Source organism: Xiphophorus maculatus, chromosome 10, assembly GCF_002775205.1.
Source record: "Xiphophorus maculatus strain JP 163 A chromosome 10, X_maculatus-5.0-male, whole genome shotgun sequence".
NCBI lineage: Eukaryota > Metazoa > Chordata > Actinopteri > Cyprinodontiformes > Poeciliidae > Xiphophorus > Xiphophorus maculatus.
Genome location: NC_036452.1, coordinates 9,553,586 through 9,578,328, shown reverse-complemented (window position 1 = coordinate 9,578,328; position 24,743 = coordinate 9,553,586). Strand labels below are relative to the sequence as shown.

Here is a 24,743-nt window from a genome sequence, read left to right as displayed (position 1 = left end):
TCTGTAAGGAAATGAAACCAACACATTTGACCAAAAGGTAAAGTCTTTGAACCTCAATGCGAGTTATTCTGTTGCTTTAAGACTAAGAACAACAAATGTTGAGTTACCAATGCTGTAAGATCCATTCTTGTTTCTCAAATGCTAAATTATGACAGTTTCTGGTTTATTATGCCATAAACTGACCTATAACGTCAGGTGGTGTTAAACTATATTTATGTAATTACATGTAATTTGATGTATTGACACTTCAGTCCCATGTCTGTACAGAAAGTGATCGCATTGATAAACCAGACAGAGTTCCCATTACTGTCGGTGTAACTGGTCAAAGGGCTTAAAAATGTAAAATTCTGGACAATATGAAACAAATGAATCACAATTGGCTTTTCCGTTTCTTTCAAAGTGAATACTAAATATTAAACCACACACTTTTAACAAATAGAGCTTTTTCAGCAGTAACCACAAAAACAACCATCCATAGATGGATGATGGTTTACTGTATGTAATGGCACCTTTTATGTCAAATGAATGCAGTAAAGAAAAATTATTTCACATTTTCAAAAAAAGATTGAATATGCAAAACAGCTAAACTAAAACAGTCTCTCCACTGGAAAAGCCTTTAACCCAGGAATAAGAAACAATTTAACTCTTTAATATAAAGGGAAAGTTTCAATACTTTCCTTTAGCAAATAGCAGCATATTATTTTCTATTTCTGAGCCAAATTAGCCAAATGAAGAATAGCTATGTAGCTATGTAGTGCAGCTAGTGAGTAAAATGCAAACCGATTATGCGACAATTGCAAAATTCTTTAATGCAAAACGTCCTGGAGAAACAGGAGCGCTGACACCTGTAGCAGTCAACGTGACACTGCTGGACAATTACCTGAATGTTGTCAGAATCTTCTTTCGTGTTTTAAAGTTTGTTGTAAATGTTTATTTTCTACTGTGGTGAGTTAAAAGCAGTCGGAGCTTGCCAGAGTGCTTTTAAATCTCTGGATACGGTGCCGGTATATCACATCTCCAAGCTGCTGTACTCAGGCAACATTTCTCCTGACTTTACTCCTCTTTACTGGATAAATAACCACATACATTAATTTACATTAATATACATTAATATATGTCAATTTTATTAACAATTTCAAGCGGCAGACTTCACTATACCGTTGTCCTCGTAGCACCGGTGCTTTTCAGTAACTTTCATTTTGTCTTGAGCTAGCTTGGCGCATACGTCTCGAGTTTGAACATCGACTAACGTGAACTACAAGCCTGAACACAAACGAGAAACTCAGAAACTCTGCTTGAAAAACATTCTTGCGCTGTACGGAAAATTACCATCAGGAATTTGCAAGAAGTGATGAATTTTATCAGTCGTAGATGTCAAAGCAGAACATAACGTCCACATTGACTTGTTGCATTTGTACACCAACTGTATCAACTGCATGTAATGCATAAAAATTTTAAATCACAGTCTAACGCCTCCCTTTCCTACATTGGTCCATTTGTTTTCACTACAAAACAAATGGATGCGAATTTTGAGCAATCTGAAGCATCTTTACAAGCAATTTTTATGTTGTTGTGAGACATAAAAGTTAGCATAAGTGCTAGCCTCTATGTTTAATGTTCAGTTTTTTCTTATAAACTGAGCATAAATCTACATAATGGTAAAATGAACGGCCGTTTGTAGTTCTCTGCTTGTTTGCACCATCCAAAAGAAGTCCCCTAGGGAAGTAAGATAAAGCCACAGCTAGCACTGGTTGGTGGAAATAAATTGTCTGATTGCACAACTCATAGATTCATACCAGGGAAGAACATTTTTTTCCGGGTTAGTCAAGCTATTCCAGATTTACAAGCAATTCTTTCTGGAAACAAGAACTGCCAGTATATGTTAGAATAACTTTAATTCACACAGATTCTAAAATTTTGATAATATTCCCATGACAAGTTGCAGAATGTTTTGTACACTGAAACACAAATGTTACCAAATATTTTTGGTCTAGCTTCTAGTGCAAATATCTTCGCACACTTGAAATAAGATAAAGCTAACCTGCAGCTCCTATATCTTTCCTTATACGAGTGTTTTAAATCAATAATTCCTTATTATTGATGAAAAAGTACTAGTTCCATTGGCAAATTATTTCACTTATAACATTTTCCCATGTGTTCCAATGATGGTGCAATTATATTTCCACTGAAATTATCTTAAATGTATTTTATATAAATTTTCTTAAATTTCTAAAGAGATATAAAGCAAAAAACAAGTATATATTCTCGAGTTTAGATGAAAAACATTATTGTCTTGTGAACTTGATGGTAAAAACACTCATCCAATGTTTGCATGGGCAGTAAATAAGGGTGTATTTATTTTTCCAGAACAAATTGAGGTGTGTAGGTTGATGGTAAATTTGAAAAAAAAAAAGGCCTCTTTTCTATTTCTTTTTTTATGGTTATTTTAATTTCTTTTTACTATTTTAACTATAAATACAACTTAATTTAAATGTCTTGTAATCCAATTTTAACTACAAAAACAAGTGATCGTCCCCAGGAACAAACGACTTTCACAATGAGAAATCAAGGCGTGAAACAGGATGTATTTGAATACTAACACACTTCTTGGTTTGCCGTTTTATGGGATTTATTTACAGTAACAAAAATATAGGATATCACCACTTCTATCCTTTAAATGAGATGATGGGATTTGCACGTGAACAGTTAACAGCAGAGACCAGATTAAATTATTCGTTTATTTGGAACCCATCTCCAAATCACGTCGGCAACTTTTCTTTTTTTTTCCTCTTTTTTTTTAACTTCCCATTTCACAAAATATTTACAAAAAACGATACTTTCCCACCCCCCCACCCCCGCTATAATGTTAGCTGTTGTAACAACTCCTTTATAGGATGATGAATCATTGCTTACATCTCTCATCTTTGTTCTTTTAGAAAAAGTTCATGAAAAACTTCCTCCCGCTGTTTGTTTCTTTCATACAGTCATTTAAAACGGCATACAGTCCCCGCCTTCCCCATTGTTCTGCGTTTGAGTGCTTAAAAAAAACTGAAATTCTTCCTTGCATGCTTTCAGCTGCAAACAGGAAGCCAAGAGCTCATGTGCTTGTTTTTTTTTTGTTTTGTTTTTTTTTTTAGAGGAAGTGACATCTTTGCCCTGCAGGAAGTACAATTACAGCATCGTCAGATCGTCCAGATGCATGATTGGTTTGGTTTGTCCAGTTTCTGTCTCTACATGATTCCTACAGATGTACCAAATAACACAAAGCCATAGTAATCACAAAGAAAGGGGGAAAAAGTCTTCGTAGGTTTTTGTTTGCCCTCTTGTGGCAGCAGGAAGGGAGTTTAAGGAATTAGGGGGCTGCTGGTGCCCCAAAGACGCAGCTCTGTAGGCCCCTCCCCCCCCTCTCCAGTAGCAGGAAGGCGTCCACAAGTGCATTGTGGGTGTTCCATGGAAGAGCGTTTTGCGTTCAAGCTGTGCGACGCATCCCTGAACTTAGCAAATGAAAAGGAAGAAGAAGTGCAGAGTTGATAAAAATCAAAAAGAGACAGAGAGAGCGGGAAGAAGTGGCGGCCATCTTCTCCTCTTTTTAAAAAGGATCAAACAAAGTTGGCTTGTGGACAAAAATAATATATGAACATCATAAGGCAGCTGGGCCTCAGCATAACTGCAGGGGTGATTATATCAAGAGAAACACGAGCTGAAACCAGAAGCCTGTTATCTCCTTTTCCCTTTAGCCTCGGTGAAGAATTGTGTAGAAGAATGAAAACATTATTTCTAATAACAGTTCATTTTCTATCAATTTGATTCCTATTCTATAAATAAAAAGATTAACATCACCCTCTTGTCTCCAGATAAAGTTTTTTCTTTTTTTTTCCCTGTGTAGAAACGCAGAGCCGAGTTGTGCCAAAGTGAGCCGAGTTTGTGTTTTATCTACATGAAACACTGGTTAAAATTAAAGGAACATTAAAACAGATCAACCCTGCCCCCGAATGTGTGTGTGTGTGTGTGTCTTCTATATGTGTGTGCAGATGCAAACACAATTTCATTCACTGCAAAAACAAACTCTTACCAAATATTTTTGGTCTAGTTTCTATTAAAAATTTCTGATTTGTAGCAAACGTTTCGAAAGAATCCTTGTACTGAAAATAAATTTAATGTAGCGAGCCCAAAAAATTTAAAAATTTGAAACTAGATGCCTCTTAACACAGTAAGTGTGCAAAATTCTTTTTAATTTTTGAATCTAAAATGAATAACTTCCCTTTTTTATTAAAGAAATCCCCAATTTTTTTTCCTTTGGTTCATGTGGTAAAAAGTTAGGACACCCCTGTTTTTAAGTCAATAATTCCTTTAATATTGTTGAAAATGTACTTGGCATATTATTTCACTTATAACAAGACATTTTCTCCATGTAATAGTAGAAATAATCTATTGGTGGTATTACTAATTTTTCATTAATATTAAAGGAACAAACTTAAAACAAGTTCCTATATCTTCCTGAAAAGATATTTGCAAGTTAGTTTTGTTTTATTTCAACTTTACTAAAATATTTGCACTAGAAACCAGAGAAAAATACTTGGTCGGATTTTGTTTTTGCAGTGTTCGTGAGCTCAGCCACTATGTGTTGTTTTCAGATTTATAAATCTGTAAAGGTGTGTGCTATTTTGGTGCCTGTCTCTATTTTAAGAGCATAACCGCTGCGTTAACTGGTGACGTAGTGCTTGGTGGACGGTTGCCCGTACAGCCCGTAGAAATCAGCATGTCTGTGCGTCTGTGAGGCGTCTATCCAGTCCCTCACCGCCAGTCCCTGCATGGACGGCCCTCCAGAGGCCAGGCCGGGAGGGGGCGGGTAGTCTTGGGGGCTCACCCAGGGGAAGGAGCCCGAGCGCGGGTAGGGAGGGTGGCTGCGGTGGCCTGACACCGACGGCACTCCGGAGCAGTAGCAGTTATCCATGGTGCAGACCAGGATCTTCCTGCCGCCGTACTGCGGCAGCACGGCCTGCTGGGAGGAGTGGGAGGAGCCGCTGCCCCCCGGCGGGAAGTGGGAGGAGCCGAACACGGAGCCGGAGTGATGGTTGGTCAGGGAGCCGCTACCGCTTCCGGCGCCGCCGCCCTCACCGATGTGGGGTGGCGCACAGGGGCCCAGAGTCTGCTGGTTGGCGGACTGGCCCTCTCCGGAGGCGGAGCCGGACCCCAGGTAGGGCTGCTTGGCTAACGACGAAGAGGAAGAAGAGGAGGAAGATGAGGATGAGTCTTTGAAACCCGGAGTGGCGTTTTTCCCCGTGCTGCCGTTTCCCTCCGGGAAGGCGGTGGAATGTTTCCGTTTCTCCGCCCCGGAGCCGGAGCTCTGGCCACTGGGGAAAGCGGCGACTGTCTGCAGGAATGCCGACGGCGGGGTGAGAGGAACTGAGACAAAACATACAAATTAAAAAGATTAAAAACTTAATCACAGCGATCAGGTTGATTCTCCACGTGCCAATGTTACGCTGCCTACCCTCAAGCGTTCGCTTCAAGCTCTTCTCTCGCTTTGAGATCTCAGAAAGAAACAGCTTAGAGTTCAGATTCCCCACTTTGTAAGGAGGGAGGCTGCTTCCCACGCAGGCCTGAGACCTGCAACAAGGTGACAACAGCAAGAAATCATGATGAAGCATCGCAATAAAGTAGAACATAATCAAAATGTTTGTTTCTGTAATTCACTTCAGAAAGCTAAACTCATTTGTTAAAATTGATTTATGACACACAAAGTGATATCCTTCAAACACTTTTTTCCTGTTAAGGAATTTAGTTACAAAGAAAACTTAAATACTGAATAAGATTATTAAAAAAAATTTTAATACGGAAATGCCGAGTTATTGCCGCATCATCACTGACAAAAAGCTAATTTCTAAAGAAGCTGGCAATTCACAAAGTACTGCATCCAAGAACATTAATGGAAAGTTTAGTAGAAGAAAAAACTAAGATAAATACAATAAAAAAGTGAAGTGCCAGAAAATCCAAATTGCTTAAAGTCCAGTGTGAAATTTTCCACAGAAAGTGATTTGTTTGTGTTTCATTCATGTCCAAAGACAGAGCAGCCAATCAGCCAAACCCTGATTTAATGACTGACTTCACTGCACTTTATTGGGCTACAAACTTTGCCTGTGGCAGAATTGATCAGTATTTTTCATTTTTTTCAAGGAGAAATGATCAAATATGATTTAAAAGCCCAAGCAATAAAAAAACACAACAAAAACAGTGGAATCATCTTTCTACTTTAGCTCAGAAGCTAAAGGTTCAAATCCGATTCTAATTTCAGCAAAATTAGCCATCAATTGTTCTGACTAATCACCCTCACATATTAGGGTGATGACCCTCACATGACACCTTCACATATTATGACGGCCGTCTGCGATCTGGAAGATAAAATCAAGTTCCCTCCTGTGAACTGAACCAGTTCAGGAACTCGTGTGTTCCTGTTTCCAGTAAATTGCTAAACGACACTGCTAAGACAAAATGTGCAATCACCACTGCTGATCTCCTCCATGTCACGCTGCATCGATGCAACAGTTCGCATATGAGCCATATGGCTTAAAAGTAACATTTTTACATTTTTTCATACCAGAATGATTTTTCCTCATTTTGTTTTCTAAAAAAGAAATTACAAATGACAGAAAACATTTCTGAAGGGCGTGCTGTGGTGGCGTAGGAGATAGCGCGACCCACGTTTGGAGGCCTCGAGTCCTCGACGCGGCCGTTGCGAGTTCAATTCCCGGACCCGGCAACATTTGCCGCATGTCTTCCTCCCTGTCCAGGCAAAAAATGAGATGATCTCCTCTAAACCAGATCCAGATGCTTCAGGTCTCTCACCTGTCTGTGAGGATTTTAACGGGTTTTGTGTTCTTCATGAAGCTCAGCTCCTCCGCCTTGCTGAAGGCCGTGTGGATGGAGCTCAGCAGCTTCTGGGCCTCGTGCCGCTGCTCCCCCAGGGCCAGAATCTGCGCCGCGTTCTCCTGGAAGAAGCGAGCCTGTGCCCGGTCCAGGGCCTCCAGCGTGCGGCCGAGGTCCTCCTCCAGGAGCTGATGCATGCGCTGGTACTGCAGGCGCACCTCCTCTTTCAGCTCACACACTCTGTCCTGTGGGCAGTTTAAGAGTGAATTAAAACTGCTGTATGGATATTTCTAGAAAAAAATATATGCTTTTTATTTTTTAAAAATTGTCTCCATTTTGTGAAAGCATAGTACGAGACAGATAACACTGGTCAACAGCCAAAAAAATGTCTGGGGGTTTTTCAACTGTTTTAGGATGATTTTGATGGGCTGAATCCAAAAATCACGTTGGTTTTGCTCAATTGGGTCAACTTTCTGGACTAAATGCATATTAGTTTGGGATGCAGTCATGACGGCTGATTTCTGTTAGACTGAAGAGAGACATTTCTGCTGCTCAGCATACGAGGCGTTTGAAGAAACAGAAGCTCATGCCCTGAATTTTGCACAGTAAAGACGCAATGTTTAATTTACATTTGCTTACCATTACCTGTGTTTATTACTCAACTTACAGAAAGTTTGTATCATTTAATTAATATACTTTGGTATAAAACATTTTTTTCCTCCTAAAACCTTTCTTGGATGAGAAATCTTAACAGAAATGAACTGATAATGTCACAAAAATGTCATCAATTTAGTCAGAAGATCAGATTTTTTCTAAACCAAATTAGAATAAAAACCAGACATGACTGAGAAAAATGGGTGTCAATTTTGGATTCAGTGGTGAAAAACAGTCTTAAATCAGTGGAAAAAACATAGAAAACCTCCAAAAAATATTTTTTAGTAGCCCAATGTTATCCCTGAGCTAATATTGCCGTCTACTGAAATGCACAGCTCCCGATCAAAAACAACCAATCAGAGCCAGGAGTCAGGTCTTAGCGCTGTCAATCAACCTAATGTACTCGCTGATAAAAATGCTATTGGCGGAGAAATAACTTACAGTTACAGGAAAACCAGTTATCTGCCGTTATTGGCTAGTTGGTCATGCTAACTAGCTTTAGCATTAAAACCTACCTTCTCGCTTTCATTGTGAGAAGGCAGAGGAGCTAGATTTTGTTCACAGATTATCTGTCTCATTCCATACTCAGGGTTTCCCTCAGTTTATTATTAGCCTGGCGGGCCACCAAGCTTGACTTGTGCCCCCACCAGGCTTAACATTGCTTATTTGTTTAAGTTTTTTTTTTTAAATGTTTGCATTTTGTAAGACTTTATAGTTGGTGTTCAGACATTAACCTTCCAGTCTTCCAAAAATGCATGACTATCAAGTGATATATTCAAATCTCCTGTCAACTTTAAACATTTTTTAACTCAAAAACATGGCTGCCGGCTGGATGATTGACCTAGTGTCCCGAGCTCCGGGACACTACCGCAAGTCTTATACTGTATGTCAAATTTGCAAAAATATATATTGTTTATAAATGTTGCATACTGCAGCTTTACAGCTAAAATGTGTGAATAAAGTCCTTCATACTTACCTCCACTGTACACTTGTCAGAGTCAAGTTTGCAGAGCTGCTCTTCTATCTCCTGCACTCGCTCCTCCACGCGCTCCTGCTGTCTCAGCAGGTTTTGCTGGAAAAAAACAAAAAAAAGCCAAGAAAAAAGGGAAGTTATAACCTCCAGTTAGCCACAAGCATTCGCTCACCATACCAGAGATACTGGAACTCCTGGAGCTGGCTAATTTAGTCTCCATCCAACATGCAATCCCTGCTAGGGAGGAAAGGAGGGGGGTGCTGCCATGGCAACCAGCAGCTATTTAGTGTTTGCATTAGAGAATGAGGACCGAAGTTGGGGGAGCTGGAGGCAGAGAGCAGAGATAGATAAATGGTCAGTAAAAAGCTCCGGCAGCTCTGCTCTCCCCTTGGTGCACCTCCGCCTCTTCCTCCTCCTACTCCTCCTCTTCCTCCCCCGTCCAGCACTTTCCTCCTAAAAGACATTAGATCACCAACTGGAAGCTGCTCCATGAGCCGTGGCAATGTTTTAGCAACAGCACCTGTTATTTCTGGGAGGAGGATGGCATGTGAGCAGCGGCAGACGGCTGCTCAGCCAAACTATCTCCCTGCACGGCAAAAACAAAAACATCTTTTCAAGTATTTCTGATCCAATTTCAAGTGCAAATATCTTAGCAAGTCTGAAATAACACAAAACTAACATACAGATAACTTTTTAAGCAAGATACAGGAGTTTTTTCTAAGCCAATAACTCCTTAATTTTGATTTTTTTAAAAGTACTAGTTTCACTGGCAGATTATTTCATTTATAACTAGTACTTTTTCAAAATTTTAAAAGTTACTTTTAAGTTAGTAAATTTGAAATAAGACAAAACTAAGATGTTGTGTTTTTGCAGTGTGTTCAGCTTTAGCTGCAAATACACTAGACATAGGTGCTTATTATTATTATTATTATTATTAGGACTGGACAGTCTGGCTTACAAATAAAATCTTTGATTTTATTAAAAGATAAAAATTTATTTATTGTCCAGCACTAAGTATTGTTTTATTTCAATAATTATTATTACTATTATTAATATCATCATTATTTATTTTTAATGATATGTGATGATGTGCAACATTAAATGGCAGGAAAAAAACTGATCTTTAAAGTAACTATTTGGACCTGTTCAACTCATGGTGTCCAAAGTGTGGGCTGGGGGCCATTTGTGGCCCTCAAGGTGATTTTTTTAAGCCCCTTATGCTACTCTTATAGGGTACTGAATTTAATCAATAAGTTAACTAAATGCTTTGTATCTTTAATATTTGTGGTAGCAAGTAAAACTTAATAAGCATGTGCACAGAGTCACCAATAACAGAACTTTTTATGGTTCATTATCATTAAAAATTACATGAATAACAAAGAGGAGTTTCCAAAAGAATAAATTAGGCATATAAGTCTTATTATTGTCTGAATCTTCTTGCATTAGAAATACTATTAGTATTACTGTTTTATTCGTTTAGCTTTATACTTTCATATCGGAGCAAGATTTAGCAACCCAGAACCAGAATCAAACATGGAGAACCAACATTTAGCTTTGTACTTTACAACTCTAGAACAAACTTAGACAGTACCATCTACTTAGCAACCCAGAACAACTGGAGCCAACATTTAGTTTTATAATCAAACATGGAGAACCAACCAAAATTTAGCTTTATACTTTTAATATTGGAGCAAGACACAGAGAAACTCGCGTTAGTTTACTTAGCAACCCAGAACAGGAATCAAACATGGAGAACCAACATTTAGCTTTATACAAATCTAGAACTTAACCCAAAACAACGTTTAGTTTTATATCCAGAACAAACTTAAGATCCAGAGAAACCTCTATTAGTTCATAAATTACGCACTACTTTTGTACTTTTCTCTTTTTTGCTGTTACCCTCATCTTTTGGTCTTTCTTTTGATTTTGTTGTTTTGTTTGTATTTCCTTGTAATTCGTGTAAAGCACTTTGAACTGCCTTGTTGCTGAAAATGTGCTACATAAATACAGTTACCTTACCTTATCATAACTTATGAAAATACTTCTCTTTATTCAAAACTGCTCATCTATAAACATTCTGCAATCCTTATCGATTTAGTATTGGGGATAATCTGCAAACTTAAATATCCTCACAAGTAAAACAGAAAACATGCATTAATTTCGCAGCTAAGCCTAAAGAGAGAGAGAGAGTGAATCCTAAATGATCAGCTGCTCCCTCCAGCTGAAGGTTTCTTCACATGCCATCATCATCCTCAGCACAGAGGCATTCCAGCACAAAGCAGCTGATTTCACCATTACTGATCAGCTGCTTTAGAGGCTGATAGAAAGGAAAAGCTGCACAGTGTCGGGTCTCGGCGGCACATGGTCGGGAATCGCTGCCCTACATAGCTCTGTTACATGCACAGTTGGTCGGATCCAGGACGGTGACCTGGTTGTGCTGACTGATTGAGTTAGGCTCTGAGCAGAAGTCAGCGCAGGACCAGGAGGAAGAAGAGGAGGAGGGGGAGGGGGCGTGTCTAGCTACATGTATGGGATACCTTTGGGGGAGGGAAGCAGAGGTTAAAAAACAGAGGAAGGGTGCTCTTCAGCTGTCATTTCACTACAGAGCCCCTTCCATCAGCGCAGGAGAGGAGGGCTAGGGGGAAGGTCGGGTCTGGCTTTGGGTGGCTGCTGGATGGCGAGAGGGAGGTGAAAGAGGTTTGGGGGCTGACAGAGGTGGAGAGCAGGGCGAGGGAGGGGCTGCAGGGCGGTGAGTGCACCACCACCATCATCATCATCAACATGAGGACAAAATGGCAAATATCTAAATATACGGATGAACTGTTCCTGGTCCTACAACGGCTGACTAAAGTCACATAATTATAAATTTCTGATAAATATTGAGTCATTAAATATTATTACTATTACTTTGTTCTTAGTTATGTATGCACGTTTGCTTTTTGTCCTACTGATTTCTTGTTTTCAAAAACATGTTTGAAATAAATAAATAAATAATTACTTTTAATGTAATATTTACATTATATTAAAATTAGGACCAGGACTTTAAAGTGTCAATTTCAATCAATTAATTACAAAGATTTTAGCGTGTTAAAAATTTTAACACAATCACATTTGTTTTTTTTCTGCACCTAAAAGTCTTGAGCTGGAACCTTTCTTGTGTGTTTCTAGTACGTCCATAAATGTGACGTACTAGCATCTGCAAACAAATTTATGGATGACAAAACTGCTTTACTTGGACCATTTTATTTGCTTCAAAAAATGTTATTGTTGTGTTCAAGTTGTGCTAAAAGGAATTAGCCAATCACCAAAGTCATTAAAGCCTAAAATACCATGCCAATGCTAAACATGTTGCTGCAGCAGAGACGCCCCAACACTGTCGTCAGCAGTGCAGTGCACAGCACTCTTAGTATAAAGACCATGACAGTCTGGATAGATTTTAAGGTTTAAAATTTCAGAAAGTTATTCTGTCATTATTTATTTCAAACAGACAAAAAGTAAAAACAATAAAAAATTTATTGAAACAAATTATCATGCCCAACTGGCAAGCAATTTTACATTATCTGTTCGAATTTAAATCTTCAAACGTCAGATAAACTTAAATTATTTCCACATTACATTACATGACACTTAAATCTCATATTCTCAACCTTAAATGTACAATTATTTATACATTTTGATCCTTGGGTCACCCATTCTATGCAACATATTTCCCAATGATGCATTAACAGTTTTTTAAGCTGGTTTATATTTGTACTTTTTCTGTACTGTCAGTTTTCTTATTTCTACAGCATTTCAGTGCAATACAGTGCAAATAACATCTCAATATCAGAGTGTGCAATATCTATATCACAAACTTGCCTTTTACATGCTAATGTAATATTTAACCAGGTGGACAAAGTTTTACAGCAGAAGATGCTCCAATTGGACAAAGAAAGAAAATAGCAACTGATATTGGCATTGCAATAATTACCAGTATTGTGCAGCAATATATAGATTTTTCAAAACATTAGTCTTGGTTAAAACATGAGCTGTAGCTCAAAAAAAGTCTTGATCTCTAAGGAATTTATCTGGGAAACAAGAACAACACCTACATAACATTATTAGAGATGGAAAGCCACTATATATTAATCTCTGCAACAGCACCAATAACCTGATTATTTTTTTATGTGCAACCAAATATAAAATTGCTTGTCAGACCTGTTTTAACCATCTGGTATAAATTGTATAACCTGGATCAATTCAGCACAAGTTAGAATATTTAAAACTTAATCAGGGCCATTCGTGCTCAGTGTTATGTCTGCATTTATCTGAAAACATAAGAATGGAAACATGCAGGTTTTTTCCTGGTTTAGCACCTTTTAGTTGTTTTCCCTGTAAGTTTTAACTGCCTTTTAACACTAGAAATCAAAATCAAGATGTTAGTTTTAAAAGTTTATTGGGAAAAAAAAGGTTGATGGGGTTTTATATAGCAGGTATTTTAGACAAATAAATGTAGGGCATTTCAGAAATGGCAATAAAAAAGTAAAAGCAACACCACATTTAAACAACAAATGGCTTCCTAACCAAGGTTTATATTTAAAAACTAATCCATTAATCTCTTGGATTTGGAAGGCTGAGAACTTTGCTGAAGTTTGTTTTTACAAATGTTTTATTACTCACAATTCAAACCGCATGAAAAACACCAGATTGCAAACATAAACAAAAAAGTGATGGGTAGGGATCCACCGATCACAAATTGGTGGCCAAATTCTGTAAAGCCGTAACCTGCTGATACTAATTTTCCTTTTTAAAAGCTATAACAGCAGCTTTGAAAATATATTTGTTCCAGTCTTTCTAGCAGTAATTATTTATATTGGGAGCAGAGATTATATGTTAAAACAAGGAAAATGATAAAAGTGTAGATTTTAAGCCAATAACATTTAAGATGTTAATGCTGTTAGGGGTTAGAATTGTTAACATTATTAAAAACAGACCAACAAAGCTTTAGTTTAACAAAAGCTGTCAATATTTCCAAGTTCAGAGTATTCAATGCAGAAAGTTGAAAAAGATAAAACATAACACCTTTGCTGTTTCGCCTTCCCTCAGGAGCAACTTCCACACCGAAGTGTGTTGTTTCTATTAGCCCGACCTGGTAGCCTATAAGGGTTGTGCAATCATTGAACATAAAAAATATACCCTCAAAATTTCCATTTTTAAAATTATTTTTTAATAAATATCCAAAGGTAGAAAACACCAAAAGTAGTAGGGTTGAAACGATTAATTGTGATGAATCAATTATTGATATATACTGTCAACTAATTTAGTAATTGGTTAATTGTGGTTAACTGAAGTATAAAGATTCAAAAAAGTCCAATTACTGAAAGAACACAAAGCCAAAACTATTAAAAATACCCCAAAACATACATTTTCCACTTACGACACAAAATTATCTTGGTTTTGGCTTCACCTGGTTCAAATTCTGTAAAACAAAATGTATGCACCTTTTGCTGTCCATGTATCAGTTAATCAAAAACAATAAACAGATCAATGCTACACTAAGTTTTTTTATGCGTTGATGTTAGAAGTTTTTTTTTTTGCTTTGCTACAAATGTTTAAGTGTTCACTAAAAAAAATGTTTGTTAGGCAATAAAATCTTCATTTTCTAATTTTAAAAAAGGAATTGATTTGTTTATTTGCATCTTTTAATGTTTTTCTAATATTGTATAAAGAAAGCTTGAATAAAAAATCTGTAGATTGTGCTCTTCTTTTTCTTATCCAATAGATAGATTCATTGATAATTACAATAACCAGCAGTTACAGCTCTAAAAAGTAGTTTCTATACATTTCTTGTTTCTTGGGGTAAAACTGTAATATTGCGTGTTAGTAAAAGTAGAAGATTCTGTTCAGTTTTTAATAGTTCCACCCGACGGCCATGTCACGGACCCTCAGAGGATATTTAACTGTACATACAGCTGAGTCATAGCATTACCAACAGGAAAGGCAGCCTTGTATGTCATGGTTGACACCTAAAAATGTTTGGTGAACTATATGAGTCAGCGAGCAGTGACGCCTTCGTGTTTCTCCTCTCGGCCAAACTGTATTGTCACACCTTATTTAAACGTTTTTAAAACCGGCGAGAGCAACCGGTGTGACCCCTGCGCGAACCAGAGGTGGTGAGCACACCAGACCCCTCCCCCAGAAACCGAATAGGTTGAAAACAACAACAAAAAAGAGAAAAGTCCGCAGAGGCAAGTGATGAATCACTTTAATCCCTCTTTCCTTCGACTTCTCTCCAACTGCCCCCCCCTCGTCTCGACAACTGGTGATCCCTGTGCTCGGATGCACCTGTGCTGGGGAGATAAGGCCCTCTGAGGGGCCCTCATTGTTCCTCCCTCCACCGCATTGTTTGCCATTCCAACAGATGAGAATGGAGGCTTGGAAAGGGCCGCAACTGAAAACATGCCGGATAAGAGTGGAAGCACTCAAAATGCACGCATTTCATAAAAACATGAACATCTTATTTTGATTTTTTTTTTTTTCCCCCCCCCATCAGATTTTCATCCCAAATTTCTCCAGTCAAGTAATTTTAAACGACAGCGAGAGATCACATGTTGATGTTAAGAATATAAGGTAGATGTAAAGGACACTCTTTTGGTTAGTGAAGCGGCATTATCAAAACACTTGAACTTTCCTTTTTGATAACCGATAATCTGACAAACTCCAACAAGTCAGATCTGGAAAATTTACAAGTGGATGCCAGTTTGAATTTTTGGTCGTTTCTGGATTTAACTGGATATGAAAAGGAGTCGATTGCCACAGAATATTTTAGGGATGTTTCATAGGTGCTATGGCAAGTGATGATTTAAGGTTTTTTTATGATCTAATCAGTTAGCTGTCAGGAAGTGGTGTCATTTGGCTCCAATGCCTAAAATTGACTCCCAGGAGGTTGCTTGTGTTTATTTTTGGCCTGATTAGGGTCATATTTGTCATATTTTGCAAGAGCTAACTCGCCCAAATGGGCGTTAAAGCCATAAATAATGGAAATTGGGTGTAATATATGTCTTTCAGACAAACACATGAGATCAAATTTAAAAACAAAAGAGATTTGACTTTTGATCATTTGTTTAGAATTCAAAAGAAAACTTGAAAAACAAAAAAAATTAAATTCTAGATAATTATTTAGTGAGTAGGAGGTAGAGGTGTGAATTAGGGAAAAGAGAAACCGACCAATAGTCTGTTTAACTGCTTATAGCGGTGCAATGATTGGCTGATACCGATTTCTGTTTTTGTTTTTTTAGTGCTGACTGGCCAGCTCACAGTTTTTCTCCCATAAGGATTATAAACTGTTTTCTAGTCCAAAATGTGCTGCAGGCTCTTTGATGCAGCCATTTTTAATCCAACAAAAAATACAGAGATTCAATGGTCATTCCCATCGTTACACAAATAATTAAAAAATGCTTGAAACATATTTCAGAACCTAAGTGCAGTTCTGACCACAATTTTTAGAATTTGAGTTAAATTCAATATTTATTTTTAAGCTACATAATCAATCATCCTTGCAACATGTCACCCTCATTTGACTCTTATTATACGACTTCTTGTGTGTTATCTTGCAGCATTTGGTGAAAATGAATCCATTTTGACAAGGGCTGAAATGACTAACCAGATTAATCCTGATGAACTGACTACTGAAATATTTGTAAACTAATTTAGTAATCGATTAATTGCAGAAGTATCAACAGCCTGAGAGCAGTTAATTATACAAAACTGGGCAAAAATATACGCATTTTTTATTTAAGACAGGAAAACTTTGAAAATATGTTCTACACAAAACTCCGCAAGTGGCAGTTTTATCTTATCCCGGTTCAAATTGTGTAAAAACATAAGCACCTTTCGCTATACATTTATTAAACAACTAGCTGATGTATTGATGCCAAGTCAAGCACAAAGGTTAGAGCTTTTCATTTGTTGATGTTAGAACTTTTTTTAGATGCTACAAATGATCAAGTGTAAAGGAATGTAGTGTTATTGCATCTTAGGCAATAAAGTGTTTATTTCTTATGAAAACAAGAAAATTAACTATTGGTTTATATGTATAAAATGCTTAAATGAAATAAGCCGATTTAATGAATTGTTCGGTCGTTTAGTTGCAGCCCTACTTTTGACAGAATGTTTCTCTGTTGGAAGGGAGTGATTCCCTTCGACTGTCGCCACATGCTTGCTCAGAAGGAGCGACTGCAACTCGTTCAATGACTCAATGAAACTGGCTGGGCTTCCTGAGATAGAGACTCTTTAACCACCCGGCTTTAAAAAGTGAATCTGACTGGATTTAACTGGAATGTATGCAATTGATTTTGACTCAGTTATTAGATTCAATTCATTACATATTTTTGATCAGAAATTTGAGAGCTGATTAAGCCTGTTGCAATTAATCGTGTGATAAATTTGAATGAGTTTAATCATTTCCATTCTGATTACTAACATTTTTTGAAGGGAAATTTTGTTTACAAAGACTTTATAATTAATTTTGTTTATGGTTTCCGTTGTGAGTTGTCTTTATTTCAGTTTGGATGTGTCTTATTTTGGATATTTAAAATGTCTTCCACTTCTAGTTTGAAGAGTTCTTTACAAAAGTATGTTCGCTGTTTCAAAAACAACAATAATGAGGCAATTTATCTTCCAGGCCTGGAGAGAATAGAGTTTGTCTTTATAGATTAACTAAACATTAAATTGAAAGCATTGATGTGTGATTGATTAGTGCGTCTTACTCTGATGTCGTTGCGCCGCAGCTCCACGTCGGTGACGGCGTGGCCGTGGCTGGGGTGGCACCGGGCGAAGCAGCAGTACTGGCACACCGCCGTCTGCTCGGCCTCGCAGTGGTACAGCCGGTATTCGTCGTGCTGCGGGCAGGTCCAGGCCTTGATGGCCTCCGCCTCCACCAGCAGGTGCCCCAGGGCCGAGCACGGCTGCTGCAGGTGCGTCTGGATGTGGGACTGGCAGCACGGGGCATTGCAGCGCAGGCACACCTTGACCGCAGGGAGCGGCGGGCCTCGGCGGCACAGGATGCACTGCAGCGTCGGCGTGCTGGCCTTCTCCACGCTCAGGGCGTTGTACTTCTCCACTATGTTGGACAGTTTGTGGTTCTTCTCCAGACTGGGCTTCTGCGTGTAGGCATGATTGCACTCGGGGCAGCGAGCCAGCGAGGAGTCTTTGGCCCAGGCCTCGCTGATGCAGCCCCGGCAGAAGTTGTGCTTGCAGGGCAGCTGGATGGGATCAGAGAACACGTGCAGGCAGATAGGGCAGATGAGCTCCTCCTCAAAACAGTTCCTCCACGTCTCAGCCATGTCAGAGGCCATGGTGGTGCAGGCAGGCATACAAATCAGACCTTTTTTAGGCCGCTTTGTGCGTCTCTCTCTCAAAGGAAACCCGACACTCTCAAAAACCGAGTCCAGAAAGATCAATATTTGTATGCACACCCTCCCTGACAGATGACGAGTATTGCTTAGTAATGCAGCATGAAGGCAAATTCCCGGAAAACTGAGCTAAAGGAGGCTTCAGGCGAAATACCTAGGTGGATTTCAACACATAAAACAGACAGGGTGACGCTGTTCAGATTACAGGAAGCAGTGCTTTCCTTTCCTCCAAGTCACACTCGGAACCACCAGACCTGCCTTCAGTGATTCAGTGTGTGCTCACAGAACAGAACCAAACCCCGTCCGCTACAGGTAAAACCAAGGCACAGGGAACAGCGTACCATCACCCAGAGGCATGCATCTCCATGTGACACATGACAGGGATCTTGATCTTTCTTCCTGCTGCCACTCCAGGCCTTCCCCCTAACCTAACGACGGATTATGGACGACTATAGCAACCAATTCAGAATGAAAAAAGGGCTGTTCAGGTCCACACCCTGGTTCCTATTCTCTATTCACACAGAGAAACGCCTCTGAAAAATGTGACTGTATTCCATAGGAGCCTCAAGGACGCCTGATTCCCTCAATAATGAGTACGCAGCGCAATGCTTTTGTCCGCTGAATTATAAATAAGCATCCAGCAGCAATCTAATCACACACAACCTGCGATCGTTTGGCCGCAGGCTGAGAAAAACCCGTCGTATTGCTGAGATGAGAGGGGGGGAAAAAACCCAAGCACAACCTCCTGTCTTTTTAATCATACACACACACACACACACACACACACAAAGCAATATTTCTGTTTTGATGAATATATATGTACACAAGGCCTCTGCTTTCTGCCTTATCCAATTTTCTCTCTCACAACAAAAGGCCTTATAATCCAACTCTTCTGAAAATTACACCCAGGCCATCATGTCGAGGCTGTTTACTGCATAGTTAATCGTTTTAATGGTCCAGTCCAGCTCCTGCGCACAAAACAAAGGCTTTTAGGATCCGCAGGAATGTTGGCTGTCGTTGCAGAGCCGTTTGCTTCCCCCCTCCTCTCCTCTCTCTCTCTCGCTTTGACACATCTATCAAATGTCTCCTTTAAACAATGATTATTACCACCATTCCCTCCCCCAAATGTACCGTTTGTTTTGTACTTTGGTCTCAAATCTTATTAGCCTATCGATGCCTCAGCCTTTAGCTAACAACATATTCGTCCCACTTCCTTATCTCGATTAAATCGCCTAAATTACCTCAGACGTCACCTCACCATTTTCTACCGTAGCACAGGTACACACAAACACCGGATAGACTCCTTTCAGTAGAGCTACACTCATAGCTTTTTTGAGGCAGCCATATTTTTTTTTTATATTTAGCTAATAAAAATACAAAAATATACCCTCCTGTTCTTAAAGGGGACGTCGCGGTTTTCTGTCCTTGTTGGGGCTAGCTGTCATCAGCCATCTTGCAAATCCTCATTTAAAAAAAAAAAAAAAAACGAAAAGGAAAAAAAAAAGAAGAGAGAAAATATCCGCCGAGAAAAGGTTGTAGGCTGTCTCAACGAAGCTGCGTTTCGATAGCTGAGCTACGCACAAATACACGAAGGAAAGGTCCCGTCACTAAAAAATACAAATCTATGTCTTTCTTTCTGTTTTGTAGTCCTGAAGGAGCCGTCTGAACCGGAGGGGGGGGTTATGCTTATGCTTCGTGGCCTGATGTATCCGGTATGAGTCGATTCCGTGCTTCATAAAATCCTATACGGTTGTGAATAATAATGTGTGTTTTCTTCCCCCCCTCCTCTTCCTCTTCTCTCTTTTCTTTCTGTCTCTATCGGCCAGGCTGTGGGGAGAGAAAAGGAATGCAGACAAGCTGACTTAACCTGAGTCAAGACCGACAGCGTTAGCACACTACTTCCGGAAGGGCTTTTCAAAATAAAGTTCTGAGTTCTAAAGGTTTTCTCTTACTTTTTTTTTTTTTTTTCCCTACAACACACCTAAAAATAAACAGAAGCGGAGTTAAAACGTAACTAATATTTGAAAAAAAAAATTGACAGAAAGATTTATTAGAACATTACCTTATGAATGGTAATACTGAAGGATATGGAAGCAGATTAGAACAAAAATAAAAATAAATTTAACTTTAAACTCTAAACTATACAGAAGCACTTACCTGCCAGAGTAAAGGAACAAACTCTGAAACAATACCTCATTATAACATGATACAAAAATCCTTACAACTGAATAAAAGATAAACTTTCTCATTTTAATGAGATACTTTGTCAATGTAATAAAATATAGAACACATTATATGACAAGATTTATATAATAAAAACCAGAATATGTTCTCGTTGAAATGAGAATGTCATAAAAGTGAAACAGCAACACCTTTTTGAGTGCTGGCTGGAAGAACAGAGTGAATAAATGGAGACTCAGATTGGTCCCCTTTATGCACTTTTAGGAAGTCGTTACCTGTCAGATTTATATCTCGTTAAAGTGAGATATGAAAATATGTTCCTTAATGCCATTAAACTTGTTAAAACGAGAAACATTCTTGTTATAACTAGATAGTGCTTCTGAATTTATTTCCTATTTCTGGCAGTCAAAACCTTCCGTAGAATTACATTTTTAGCTCAGATATGTGACACAATTCCAGGTTATATAGATATGCTGCACATTTTACAAGCATATTTGCAGATGTAAGCAAGCCACATGCAATATTTTAACGAAACAAAGAAAAAATAAATCGTTGAAAGCCTTTAAACGATCTCAGACATATTTGCCTTGACAAATGAAAGGTGAAATTTTGAACTAAGGTTTTTAAGCTCATAGCAAATTAGCTTCCTAGCTAGCTAGTTAAAAATAAATAAATTTCTTTAATTTATGGCAAAACTGTAGCATTACAGTACACATATTTTCAAACAAAATACAATCAAAGATGATTTGCAATTGATTTGAATAAGCCATATTTTTAATTCAACATTTTTTGTACTTTTGCGGTTATTTTTTACAGTGGAGCTACGCATGCAGTTAGCTGCTGATTGGGGGGAGCTAGATCTTATAGATTAAAAAAATGTTCAAAAGACAAAAAAAAAATTATGCTGCATTTGTTTTTTTTGTTTTTTTAGATTTTTATGTGTAAAGAAAAAGAAAACCAAGCAATGCATACTTTTCTATTCACTTCACAAATATATTGGTGTTTTTTTATTTTTATTTTATGTAATGTGACAAAATGTAAAACAGTTAAAGGGGAAGAAATATTTTTATAACACAATGTCAGAAGTTACTCAAATTAGATGATTTAAAAAAAAAAAAAAAAAAAAAAAAACAAGGTCAAAAAGCATAGCCAGTCGTTCCTGAGCTTTATTTTGAAACCTAATGGCCGAGCTTCCTGTTTGATTTAGCGACTCTTTGGTTGACCTGATGCAGTTTCTCTTCAACATGAACCATATGAGCCGCCCCCTCTTTCCTTCTTCTACCTTCCTACCAGCTTCACTGTCACGTGATTTGGATAAACCACGGAGGAAAGGCCAGAATTACGCTTAATGGGGTTACTGTATGTGTCAAGAGACCGGGACCCTCACCAAGCAGTTTTTTTTGGAAAACGGTCCGGTACAGGTCGGTGTGTTAATGGTGAGGGAAATAGATTTGGGTATGCAATAAAATCATACCCAAATATCAGCTACCAGCAAGTTGGACCTAAAAAGATGAAGTTTAAGTGTCCATTTTGTAAAATAGAAGTAGAATTGATCAGTTATTTATTCTAACAACTGCTTACACCTTTTTTTTATTTGCTGCTATGGTTGGGTTTCACTGATTATAAATTCAAGTACAGTGGCGCGTTTACACACACTCATCATGAACATGGATTTTGAAGAATAAAAAACAAGATTGAATGAAAAAGTTTACTTTTTTTTTTTTTTTTTTTTAGTTTTCTATGCTCCAGACATAGTCACAATTACATATATAATCTAAAATAATAAAAATTTGGTCCAAAATCCTTTAATACTTTGATCAGAATTACTTTTAACTTGATAAGACTGAGGCCTATTAATTTCTGATAAATGATTGTGATTGATTAGAGCTTATAGTTTCTCTTTGACAGCATAAAAATGAGTTGTTTCACACCACTTACTGGATTGAGCAACAATAAGAACGACGGGAAACCAATAACAAGAAGATTATGTGAAGCTTTTAAATCCTAAATGTACTGTAATAACCTCTAAGCATGGTGGTGGTAGTGTTATGCTTGGAGGCTTCTGCCTGTTGGAGTCTGTGTTTTGATTCAAGAAAACCCCCCCACAAAAGTTAAACTTTCAATTGAAGATATAAGAAGGGAAAGTGAAAATATTGCGAATATTTAAATGCAGAATACTTTTTACAGAAAAGGGAAACAAGATTAAATCACTTCAAAATATGCATTGCATCTCTTGTATGCTGTGTCCAGAATGTGTGGGATCTGCAGACATTTTAGCCATATTCCATAAATATCCACCAGAAATTAATTCACTGAAAATGATTTAATGATAAATTCAATATAATGTAACGCAGAGGTTGTCGCTGGGTAAAAAGGCATAAAGTTTAAGAAATGTCTAATTTCCATTGCTTAAACATCTTTATTAAATAAAACAAAAAAAGAATTAAAAATGAAAGAAGCCCTTCATGTTTCATTTTAGAGCAGCCTGTGCCGTAACTGTGTTCACAACAACTAATTATAACAAGAAATAATGGATTGCTGCTATGTATTTGAGACTGTGAGAAAAGAATTTAATGAAATAAATAAATTACAAAGAAACCAAAGTGACAATAAAATAAATAAAAATCCACAATAATTCTGTATTTCAGAAACAGAAATAATTTTGATAATCTCACTGACCTAAAACAGGGGAAATTTAGTCTGATTTAACAACAAATTGCGACAAAACAATTTCGCATGCGTCTTTTTATAGTGTATCTTAATATTTTCTTCAACTTTATGTGAAAAGGTAACAAAAATTAAAGAATCCAACATCGTAAACAATTTCAATTTAAAACTAAGTTTTATTTTAAAAATCTGCATTTGTTTATAAATTATGATGTAATATAATTATTATGGTTGATCACATGTAATTACTCAGTTATAGTGAAATTATGTACGTAATTATGAGATTAAATTAAACACTTCCAGTTTTCATTGTCTGATTATGAAATAAGGATTTATACAATAAGCTTTATTTACCTGCTCAACCGAAACCTCGCGATACTTACAGTGAGAGCCCATGTATTACTCATAGATATATCTATAATATTATCTACGTGTAAGTAGATGGAGTTTATATATAACAGTGATAAGAAGCCCTACTTTCGCAGGGCGCTCAAAAATTGAGACAAACTCTTATTGTTCCTCTCCACGGAAATCTTTAGTAAAAGGCGAAAGATTTATACGATCTGAAGAGAAACAAGAGTGTACTGTTGTCATACAGCAGAGTCAGCCCTTATATTCAGGGATAAGTAGCTTTCAGTGACGGTCTCAGAAAGAAAAAAAAGAGGAGATGCATAAAGCAACGTACATTATATGAACACATCATAGAATATGTTTTCACTTCATTTTAATGAAAATAATTTGACTTTATTTGTCTTAGGAAGCCTTTTTTTTTTTTTAAAGATTTTGACGCAATGCATGATGGGATTTAACTGACTTCCCCGTCCACAATCGTTTTAGTTGAGCGGGTAAGGCATAACAGACTAACAAAAAGCTGTGTTTATTGACTCAAATTTAGAATATAATACAAAATTAATGCCCATAATCGAAAGAAGAATATTTGTTGTTGATTTTGTAATTAACATTCCAGATTTTCAGTGAGTTTCGGAAAGACACCTTGAAAAGCATTGCTAGTAGGGACTCAATTCATCCATCAGATGGTGCTATTTCTTTTACTTTTTAAGAAATCACATTTCTCTTGCCATTCAGTCCACTATATTCACTCCACTAGACATTCAATCAATTTATCATGTGGAAGAACTTGCAGAAAATGATAAATAAATTTGCAAATGAAAGAAAAAAGTAAAAGAGAACAATCTCTGTCTAAAATGTTTTTTATCTTCTCATTATGATCACAAATAACCTTATAAATTATTATGATACTCAAAAAACACCTCACCCCAAAGTGAATGTCTGTGGGTCCCTATGCAACAAAATTTGTAAAAAAAAACTCCAAAAAAAGCAAACAACAACAAACAAACAAACAAAAAACACACTTGTTTCTCGCTCTCTGTATCGACCAAGCCACAAACAGACTCGTTGCCATAGCAACTGACAACAACGTCACTTTAAGTTTCAGGATTCAATACCAAAAAACCAGTCAAATATTTCCCACACAAAACATTCAGTCTGTTGCAGTGGTGTGTTTTTAGGCTTAGAGTTTATTTTGCGATTATTAATAAGTGATCTCTGTGTCAGAAGCAAACCTTTCAGCTCCTGTGTTGGTCTTCCTTCAGTTATTATTCCCTGCTTCGATTGAAAATCCACTTCAGAAAACTGTTTTGAGTGTAAAAATGTAGTCATCCATGTTGACGTCGGAAGAGAGGCAAAAACAATAAATATATCGCTGCACTTATTGACTTATTTACTGTATCGCTAGCGCGCGCTGTCTCTTACTCTGCAGTCATGGAGTCACAAAACCAATGTCTGGGATCACGAGCGCCCCCTGCCATGAGGCAAGAAAACTGCCTGCTTCACATCGAATCTGTTCTCTGGCGTTTCTGATCGCTCCTCCGCACACGAAACTCGTTACACACACAGTTGGTGACAACAAACACTGTACATTATATACATAAGCTCAATTATGGAAAATCAGCTCATATGTTAAATGTTTTTAACCATTTTACTGTCGA

At 37.7% G+C, this 24,743-nt stretch overlaps 1 protein-coding gene and 1 non-coding gene across 2 annotated transcripts; both read right to left on the bottom strand.

The window, feature by feature from the left end:
• Positions 1 to 4,527: 4,527 nt before the first annotated feature.
• On the bottom strand, positions 4,528 to 19,780 carry trim8 (tripartite motif containing 8). Its single transcript, XM_005794615.2, has 5 exons — positions 17,242 to 19,780; positions 8,498 to 8,593; positions 6,847 to 7,112; positions 5,495 to 5,610; positions 4,528 to 5,406 (listed from the first exon to the last, which is right to left on the bottom strand). The coding sequence occupies exons 1-5, from the start codon at positions 17,845 to 17,847 to the stop codon at positions 4,703 to 4,705; spliced, it is 1,788 nt and encodes a 595-aa protein (XP_005794672.1). The 5' UTR covers positions 17,848 to 19,780; the 3' UTR covers positions 4,528 to 4,702.
• A 3,423-nt stretch (positions 19,781 to 23,203) lies between these two features.
• Positions 23,204 to 23,317, bottom strand: LOC111609962. The gene has a single exon (XR_002753427.1). It is a non-coding gene; the product is annotated as a U5 spliceosomal RNA (small nuclear RNA).
• Positions 23,318 to 24,743: the final 1,426 nt, after the last annotated feature.

Excerpts from the sequence above, each read along its gene's own strand:
- trim8 (XM_005794615.2), bottom strand. The coding sequence starts at position 17,847 with ATGCCTGCCTGCACCACCATGGCCTCTGACATGGCTGAGACGTGGAGG. Across the intron at positions 5,611-6,846 it reads GTTAAAATCCTCACAGACAG|GTCTCAGGCCTGCGTGGGAA; the intron begins GTGAGAGACCTG and ends ACCTTGTTGCAG. Across the intron at positions 5,407-5,494 it reads CTTGAAGCGAACGCTTGAGG|TTCCTCTCACCCCGCCGTCG; the intron begins GTAGGCAGCGTA and ends GTTTTGTCTCAG.